This window comes from Rhincodon typus, chromosome 6 (genome assembly GCF_021869965.1).
Source record: "Rhincodon typus isolate 14 chromosome 6, sRhiTyp1.1, whole genome shotgun sequence".
Lineage (NCBI taxonomy): Eukaryota > Metazoa > Chordata > Chondrichthyes > Orectolobiformes > Rhincodontidae > Rhincodon > Rhincodon typus.
Genome location: NC_063337.1, coordinates 22,511,452 through 22,521,668, shown reverse-complemented (window position 1 = coordinate 22,521,668; position 10,217 = coordinate 22,511,452). Strand labels below are relative to the sequence as shown.

The following is a 10,217-nucleotide window of genomic DNA, read 5'->3' as shown; positions in this document are numbered from 1 at the left end:
TGAAAATTGGACCATTTGGGCAGTAGTTGCTAGAGTTAAGTGAAATTTGATTCATAGCTCCCTACACTATTCTTTCTGAAATTGCTGGGATAATGAAAGACCATCTAAAATCAGCAGAGCAGTTGACAGGGAATTGAAGTGAAGTGTATATAAAGGAAAATGGAAACATCTACTTCACTGTTAGTGTGAAATAGAATAATCCAAAAGGAATGTCATGTCAGATGTTCCATAACAGACAATCATTAACATGCAATCAAGTAAATTGCACTGCTTATATGGACTTTTATAAAATAATAAGTATGGGATATTTAATGTTCTGTTAAAGTTAGATAAATTTGTTGAATGTCAGAATATTTTTAAAATGTACTTAGTGAGTTCAAAAGATGTGGAGGGGAGGTGGAAAAATTTCCCTGGTCACTACATGATAGTGAAATTGTAAACCCATTTTGTAATGCATTTATAATGCTGTAGCACATAACAAACAAGGTGATTCTTTTGCCATGTTCCTAGCTTAACTCAGCTGATTTGAAGGTCCCTTTGTCACACCAAGAAAATTGTCAAATTGCACTGAACCGATATAACCTTCCAGTCACTAAACAGGGATTAGCACACCATCCTCAAATTCTATACATCTAGCAGATCATCCATAAGACAGTTCAACAACCTCTGCCCTAAAATACTTGCAAAACTCTCTTTACGCACAAGATTTGGCTATTGCCTGTTGGGGAATGAACTGAAGATATTCTAAGTTAAATATGTTTTCTAAAAAATGCTGTGTACATATGTGCGATTTTAGTTCTTCAGGGAGGCATGATTCATTTTGAGTGTTTGCTTTACCAAACACCACTGTTTTGTCTACAAGAGTGATCCTGATTCCCTTGAAGAATGACACTGTAACTTTCTGTTCTAGTGTCGTTGTTCTCGTTTGAATGTGGCTTTCCGTGTTGTTACAATCCTGCTCAACAAGGGATCCAGAACTTTTCATCAAGTTCGCACTCTCGAACCTCCTGGTCTGAAGTCATCAGGCTGTGCAGATTTTCAGGATACTTTTTAGCTCCAAGTTTAGTTACTAGTCTGACAGCTGCACTGTTGGCAATAAAGAATTTTTCGCCTCTGCATCATTAACAGCTTCTACCACTGTTAAAAGGTTAATCTATTCCTAATTAGTTAAAATCTCAATCTCTCTGACACCCTCCTAATATCCTACCAACTTCAACTCAAGTGAAAAGCATTTTGGAATGCCAGTAATTTTTCTTGCACAAAGTGCACCTCTGGTATCTTCACACTTTTCAAATTCCTCTACCTTTCCTTCATAATATGTCAAGTTGGGTTCAAACTTCTTGTTCTCACTTTAAATTGCTACCTGGCTTTGCCCCACCCTATTCTAATGATCTCATAGGTTGGATTCATGGCACTATAAGTGAGGGACTGCCACCTAGGCAAAAATGCCATTTTTCAGATGAGATGTTTTCTTTATCTGAGTTGATGTAAAAAAGCCCATGGCATTGTCTATGATAGAGCAAGGCATTCTTTCAGTGCCCCAGTAAATAAATACCCGTCAATTAATGTCGCCAAAGTCTGCTCATTTAGCTCATTGTCTTCTGTGGAGCTAATATTATATAATAGCCCCACGGTATTGAACTCTCTTTAAATAGAGATCAGAACAACACTTTTATGCACCTGAACCTAAAATAATACCTTAAAAAAACACCTACACTGTGCTCCCGCACTAATCAAACATCACAACATGACAAGCATTAACATTCGTTCCTGCTGACCAATCATTTGACAGCAGCGGATCATCAATTTTTATCTTATTCTTCAATTTTCAGTGCCCTTCTATCCAATCTCAAGGTAACTATTGCTTCATCAGGAATTCCATTTTGAAATAGGATTGAGTGAAAGTTAATGTTCTTTAAGGAAGCAAACTGTTGTCCTAACTTTGTCTGGCATACATGTGACTCCAAACCCAGAGCAATGTGGTTGACTCTCAGCTGCCTTCTCAGTAATTAAGAGATGGGCAATAAATGCTAGCTTAGCCAGTGATATCCACATCCCACAAATGAATAAACAAAAAAATTAGTGATTACAATGAGCTAATTCTAAAATAAACTTAATAAAAAGGAATTAGAATAAATTCAATTCAACCAAAGAAGTTAATTGAATTTTGGCCTTTATCTTAAGTAAGTTTTGTAATTTAAAAGCAAGAATGAGATTGTGCAGTTTTACTGAGCCTAGGTTATACAACATTTAGAGTTGTATGTTCAATTTTAGGATTAATCTCAAGAAAGGACTTTGGAGGGGAATCAAAACAGATTCACTAGTATGATACATGAGTTTAAAAGTTTAAATTACAAAGACACATTGGATAAATGTAGCTTGTATTCCTTTAAATTCAGAAGTTTTGAAGAATGATCTATTTGTGTTTTTTTTTAATCCTTACAAGAGGAATTGAGGCATGTAATACCCAGAAGGAACAAGTCTTATTTCCCCAACAGAAAGAGCATTTCCATTACAAATAAATCAGTAGAAATCTGACACAAACCCCTTCGCTTCTGTGAAAAAAATTGGCTAGAAAGCTAACTCCCATCCCCCTTCCTCACCTTTCCTTCTCCTTCCCCATACATCTTTAGCTTTATTCCATCCCCTGCCTGAGATCAGCTATTCTCACCATCCTCTAACCCTGCTTGTTCTGAATATTCCTCATGGTCTTGATTCCCGAAATGTTTAAGTAATTTTTAGCATCCTGAATAATGGAATCTCTCCATCGTATATAAAGATAATTAAAACTCTACATTGGATAGTGACCAAACGTGAACATTACTGATATAATATAATGGGGGGTAACTGAATGCTCAAGACCATTTGGTGGTAGACAGAAGTTGCTATTATTGCTTTTGCTTAATTGTGAATACCTACTGAAGACTTAAGAACACATTGAAGACAGCCCCTTTGACCTGTGTGTTCTGTTATTTGAGTAGACAGTATGTGTAGACTTAGTCCTGGTATTTCTGGTAGTCTATACATATACCCAGTAATACATATGCAGTATTTTGTACAAGTTCATTGAAATAATGTGTCTAGTCGACTGACAGTTAAATCCAAAATAAGCTCTTGATATAGTTCAGATTTGTTACATGCTTGCAGTAGTCTTGGCTAGCAATAATTTGCACTATCCACCACAAGCCAATTCTTTTTTGTTCTTAAAATGATGATCAGCTAAGGATGTTGCAACATTTTGGGTTTTTGGCATTAATATTGCAGCATCTGCAGTAGTAGTGGAAATGAGGCAATATATGGTGTCCAGGCTCTAACAAACCCAGGTTGGACTGCTGCACATGTGGTTACAATGCTGTCATCCAAAAATTGTGAATGCTTATATACCACAGTTATACCTTCCTTATCTGTCTGAACATTCAATATGATATATCTATGTATATTTAAAAAATACTTCAGAAGTTAGTTTACGCCATGTATTTCTAAGAGGCTCGCTGATAAAATTATAAATCAGGAATTGACCCCACCATAATAGGATGCCTTTGCCCAATGTTTAGCTTCTGAGCCTTGGAGGCTATGGGTTTAAGACCCATTCCAGAGACTTGAGCACATGAATGAAATTGACCCTGCAGTGCTGCACCTTTAGAGGTGTTGTTCTTCGGATGAGACATTGGACCTCGAAGGTGACTATGACAGATTCCTTACCCTACTTTCAGTTGAAGCAGGGAGTTAACTCTAGTGTCCTCGCTAATAGTTATCTCTCAATCTACGTCAATACAACAAAAGATTCAATCGTTACTGCATTGCCATTTAGAATTATAGAAACCCTACAGTGTGGAAACAGGCCATTGGCCAATTGAGTCCACACACCCCCAACCCTCCAAAGAGCATCCCACCCTGACTCACCCCCACCAACATTATAACACTGCATTTCCTATGGCTAATCCACCTAGCCTGCACATTCCTGGACCCTATGGGCAATTTAGCAAGCCAATCCACCTAACTTGCACATCTTTGGACTGTGGGAGGAAACCAGCCCATGCAGACACAGGGAGAATGTGCAAACTCCACACAGTCAACTGAGAGTGGAATCAAACCCAGGTCCCTGGTGCTGTGAGGCAGCAGTACTAACCACTGAGCCACTGTGTCATGCACCCTTGCTATGTGCACATTGAATGTCACAGGACCCCAAATAGTAACAGTGACCACATTTACAAAGCACTCCATATAATCACATTACAGCACAGAAAGAGGCCATTCAGCCCATGTTGTCCACACAGCTCTCCAGGTGAGCATTGTCAAATTGCGATTCTCCTGCCTTCTCCTTTTGATCCTGCATCCTTTCTTTTCTAGGGGTCGAATTCCCTCTCGACTATTTAGTTTGAGTCATCTTTTGCCACACTGTAGGTAGTGCATTCCAGACCTTAACCAGGGTTCTCCAAAGTGGGGTTAGGTAACCCAAGTTGGGTTGTGAGCTGAAATTTGGGGCTTGCAAGCTTGGGTGCTGACCCTCAACCTCCACTGCTCACCACGGAGTCACGACAACTTACAAGCCTTAAATTGGGGTCACAGTAAGGAAAGCTTTTGGGAAGCACAGCTTTAACTTCTCGCTGCATGAATTTTCATGTCGCTTTTACTTCTTTTACCAGTGGCTTGAGCTCTCTCGTTCATATTCGTTGCAAAATGTATCGGAATGTTCCGAGGTTGTGCAAGGTGCTATATAAATGCAAGTTCTTCGCTTCATTCACCGTGTTCTCGCACGTCACGTTGTGTCAAATTGAAGCGTTGTTAGACCGTCTCCTCTAGAGGCTCTCGTACTGCTTCAGGTAGACCCGAGAAAGTTGAAGTTGTAGTTTAATTGAGCCTATTACATTCCAGGACACAGAAAACAAAAGAAACCTGGCACAGGTCTAGGTGAATTAACGGGTTGCCCTGATTTCTGCTGCCTCAAGCACACAGTTTGAGTAAGGTCTGCTTTTAAATGATTCCATTGTTTGTAATCACGATTTAATTTCAATTTCTGATTCAAGCTGTAACTTGTGAAATAGCTCGAAACTTTGACGTTGTATTTTACAGAAAAGTATTTGGTCGTAACAGAGGCAGGGGCATTAAAAAAAAGGTACCTATCTTTAAACATCATGTTGAGCTGTTTACAGCATCTGGTACTAAGTTAATAAAGGGTGGGCCCAGCTAAAGTTATTAGCTTCTTAGCTCCCCCTTGTCCTCAGCCTTTTCTACAATGAAGTGTGAGCGTTCGAGTTGCACACCTCCAGGAGTTTGTGTGGAGGTTGGGGTGCTGGGGGGCGGGGGCGGGGGGGGGGACCAAGACTGTCAATCAAACAGCACTGAGCCAATTGAGCACTAGGAGGCGGTGGTAGGAGTTTGGAGCCCAGTCTGAGAAAGGGATGTGAGCTTTGTAGACTGAGAAGTGATCGCGTTCGGGACGGACTCATCAGCCCACGGCTTAAGACATCAAACGCGAGGCTTTTACCCTGACAGCCAATGGCTCGGTGCAGTTCCCTGGCTGCCCGTGTGACTCTCGTCCTGTGTCTTACAGCCGGCTGGAGCTGGGCTGGCCGCAAGCAGGAGGAGGAGTCGCTCGCCACCGACAGTGTTTCCAAAGCCAGATGCACATCCCGTTGCCTGAGCCTGCACATCACCCGGCTTTCAGCTTTGTTCAAGAACTTTCAGGTAGATTAGAGCTCATTACTTCCACACTGTAAAACGACTTGCCTGAGCCGGGGCCAGGCTGCTGTGTTGGCTCCCTGAGACTTTCTACACATCACGGAGTTCTCATTATCTCAAATGATGCAGAAGTCGTGGTGTGAGAATTGTTCAGGTGATGAAGGTCGGTTCAGGTATGGTCGGAAGTGACCACAATACTGTCTGAACACACACAGTGCCGCCAAACAACGCTGCCATTTCATTACGGCTGCTCGGTTCGTGTGAGATTTTACAGCAAGCGAATGAATGAATCGGTGAAACGTGCAAGGTTCGTTCCTGAAACAAAATCATGAGTTTTGGAAATTGCCTTACAACTTTTTGTTTTTCCCTAAAGATTTGAAAACGGAGATGGTCGACACTGAGGTGCTTTTATAGGGAAATAACTCGTGTGTAGAACTGCTAGGACTGGCATAGATGGAGTTAGATGTTCGTGTCATTTATGTCAAAATTGGATGATTTGACAAGATGTGTGGGAGGTACAGTTAATATTTTCTTGGTTAAATTTCAAGAGTCTAGTTCAGCGCTTTAGGCACATTATTAACATGTGAAACTCCATGAAAGAAAGTGTTGGGTTCTTGCCAAACCTTTCCAGGAATTTTTCTTTGGTAGAAAATCTACTGAAATAGTTGAAAATCGTTTCAGAGAAAATAAAACTCCTGAGGAATGACAACTCAGTAATCAAATGCTTGTACTCTACAGTGATGTTAGCTTTCATATTTCAATTCAGGTTTGATTCATTTATATATATCTATACATATAAATAAATTGAAATGTCAGATTGTTTTCATATCTATGTCTATTGTCCAATCCGGTTCAATTTCAACGTCGTTGTATATTCTTTTGCTCAGGGTGGACCTGGGGTGCAGCTCATAGTTGTTAAAAGTTGGACTGCACAAGAGCCATCTGCCGCCCTCCCTGTAATTGTGGCTGTTCTGGTTTAAACAGGCGGGAGGTGTTGGTTGAAGCGGACAGGGGGAGAAGGAGGTCAGTTCTAAATGCCGCGGAGCCACTTAAGGTGGACTTTTAACCTGTCCCAGTTCCTTCACACTCTGCAAAGGGCACTCTGATTATTTCCACCTCCCTCAACAAAAACAAGTGCGACATGTTTACAAAGACCCACAGAAAGGGAGAAAAAAACAAACACTCGGCAGGTCAGGCGGCATCTGCGAGGAAGAGAGGGAAGACCAAGTCCGTGTCTCTTTCTAAGTGGGAAGGTACCTTTTTGGCGAAAATCCATCCATTACAAGAGAATATGGATGCTTATATTTAATTATGTTTTTTTTATTAAAAAAGACTCATTTGGACCAAAACGTTTATGATCCAGTTTCTTCTAAATAAACTTCGCGTGCAGTAATTCAGTAGTATTAAGGGTTGTGGTAAAAAAATAACGTAACAAAAATAAATCGCGAGGTAACAAATTTACAGAAAAAAAGATTACAGACACTTTCCAAGAGCAAGTCAACGAGCCGCCCCACGACGTGATTAGCTGGATGGAGGATCCCCAGAATTATCTCCAGGTTCACTACAGGACTGAGATAACAAGGTGTAGAGCTGGATGAACACAGCAGGCCGAGGAGCAGGAAGGCTGACGTTTCGGGCCTAGACCCTTGGACTGGCTGAGCGAGTGAGGACAGTCACTGTCTCAGTACAGAACATCATTCTGTTCCGCCCTCCCTCCACGCAGTGCCCCATACTCTATATCCAAATGCGGGCACTGCATGCAACGGGCGTCGAAGATCTCTACTAGGAGGCAGCCTGTGGAAACCTCCGTTTTATTGGGTTTTTATACAGCAAGCACGCTTCACATTAATTTCTTACTTCCCAACCAATTGCTGTTGTCTTCAATGCAGAATAAATATTACGGAGGCACAATGGACAAAGGCACTGAGCTGTACACACGTGGTTTTGTTGATAGGTTACACAGCGAGAGCTGAAGGGAACTTTCGTCGGCATCAGTGTTGTCCCCTCTTTCGGAAGTGCAATTTATATCGAAGGGAAACTTCGCCTGATCCAACTACAGCAGTCATGGAGGGGTGGGGCGCAGTAGTAGAGAGAGAGGGCAGTCATAGAGAGAGATGGGTGCAGTCAGAGAGAGGGAGGCAGTCAGAGGGATAGGTGCAGTCAGAGAGAGGGGGCAGTCAGAGAGAGAGAGGGGCAGTAGTAGAGAGAGGGGGCAGTCATAGTGAGAGGGGGAAGTCAAGGGAGAGACAGTCATGGGTGGGCAGTCATAGAGAAGGGTCAGACATAGAGACAGTGGGGTAGTCATGGAGGGGTGATGGTGGATGGGGACAGTCATTGAGAGGTCGGCAGCACAGAAAAAGGCCCTTCAGCTCCTCCAGTCTGGCCAGAGACAAGCACCTGACAATTGTAATGCCATTTTCCAGCACTTGGCCCATAGCCATGTGTGGCTCGGCATCGCAAGTGCAGCGTTGCTGATGTGTTTTGCAGGACGGAGTGAGTGTAACTCACGCCCGAAGCATATGATACAGCACAGGAGGAGGCCATTCGGCCCAATGGTGCTTGCGCTTACTCTCTCAACCAGCTTACACGATTAGTCCCACTCCCCGATCTGGTCCCATTCCCCACCCCCGTTATTTGTTAATTTCGAGTCTTTTTAATGTATTGAAGTGGTTTCGAATGTCGCAAAGGTGAATCCAGAGCCCATGGTTCCTGGCCGAAATACATCTGGAGCAGCAACGGAAACCTATGATCTATCCAGCGGGAGAAGGGATTCTGTTTTTACTGGAGCCTTCTTACCGAATGCAGGTAGCAGCGAAAGCCGCATGTCACCGTCCTGTGAGCTGTAAAGTTGAAGTTCACGAGTGAGCTGGACAAATATTGAAAGGCACTCTCTGTGGAACGCAGAAAGCCTGATTTCAGACAATCTTTAAGTGCTAGGTTTTTAGCAGATCAAACAGCTGTGCACTTTATTGACCCTTGGCGGCTCTTGTTGGCTCTATTACAATTGCGAGTCGATAATCACCATAAGTAAATGTTTATTCCCCTCCATCCCACCTCAACCATTCTTTAGCCAGAGGCTCAGCGTGTTTACAAATGAATTACTGCTCCAATTCCTCGATAAGTTCCTACCTGGTGTCAAAAGTTTCTCTTCGTTTGTTCACCGTGAGCCCAAATACTTGTATCAAATTTCCAGGCACATTCTCCTCCCCATAATGTTTGCTTATTCCAGCACTACACAGGTATTTTTGTCCAGGCTCATGGATCCGTTGCTCTGCAGTCCGCATCCTCCCCTCGTCACCTTCTAGTATTTTTCTGAATAATCTCAAAACTTCTTTGGTAAAGATAAAAAGTCAACTCTCACCTAAACAAATAAAACACACTTACCATATATTCCGGGTGCATTTCTGTGCTGAACTTGCCCCGAAAGAATTAGTCCCTCTGCATTAATGTACAAGGAATGGCCAGTATGGGGTTAGATCAATGTTTAAGGCAAAGTCGAAATGGACTTAAGTTGATACATTCTTCAGAGTTAAAATTTGAACATTGCTCAGGAATGGGATGCTCAAAGTGAATAATGTTTAATACAGAATATAGAGGGACAAGTACTCAGGTACTCAATGGTTAATGAGCGTTATACAGTTTCTCTATAGAGTAGACATTATGCTCACATTCTGTCATGTGCCAATCTCTCTATATTTAACACCTGGTTAAAGAAGTAAAATATTCTTGTGCTGCATGGGTGTTCCCAGCAGTCTCCATCTACTCCAGTCGTGATACAGCGTAACTATTTTCAGTGTCTTTCCTGGAGAGGGAGCTAAATTGCAATTGTAATATTCAACAATGTTTCCATTATGATACACCACAATTAGCTGCAAGATTCATTGTCGTTTAATTATTTACCAGTCGATGTCTATGAGTGGCATGCATTATATAACATGTATAATTCATAGCCCAATCACTGAGAGTAACAGAAATGAATAATATGATTGTAGTGTTTTTACTTAATTTTTTTCATGGGATGTGGGCAACACTGGCTGGTCAGCATTTATTGCCCATCCCTAACTACACTGGAGAAAGTGACCCTGAGTTGCCTTCTGAAATCACTGCAGCCCTTGGAGTGTAGGGACACACTCCTTTTAGGAAGTGAATTCCAGGATTTGGGCCCAGCAACAGTGGACAACATGTCCATCCTGGGTCTTGTCCAGTGCCACAACGATGCCACCCGGAAACTGGAGGAACAGCACCTCTTGTTCTGCCTTGAAAGCCTACAACCCAATGGCCTCAATGTGGACTTTACTAGCTTTAAAATCTCCCCACCCCTGACCTTATCCCAAGACCAGCACCCCCCTCATCCCCACCTCCTTGACATGTCCGTCTTCTGTCCCTCCTATCCGCTCCTCCCACCTCACTGACCAACTCCCACCCCCACTTCCTACCTACACTCACCTTTACTAGCTTCATCTCCACCTCCTTGACCTGCCTGTCTTGTCTCCCACCTATCTGCTCCTCCCTCCTCACTGACAAACCCCCATCCC

General features: G+C 42.5%; 1 protein-coding gene across 1 annotated transcript in view; it reads left to right on the top strand.

Moving 5' to 3' along the window:
• Window positions 1-5,406: 5,406 nt before the first annotated feature.
• The window catches only part of LOC109913292 (anosmin-1), a 215,278-nt gene continuing 210,467 nt past the window's right edge, over window positions 5,407-10,217 (top strand). Inside the window, exon 1 of the mRNA XM_048598054.1 lies at window positions 5,407-5,688. Coding sequence (XP_048454011.1) covers window positions 5,500-5,688 — 189 coding nt within the window. The 5' untranslated portion in view covers window positions 5,407-5,499. The remainder of the gene's footprint in view (window positions 5,689-10,217) is intronic.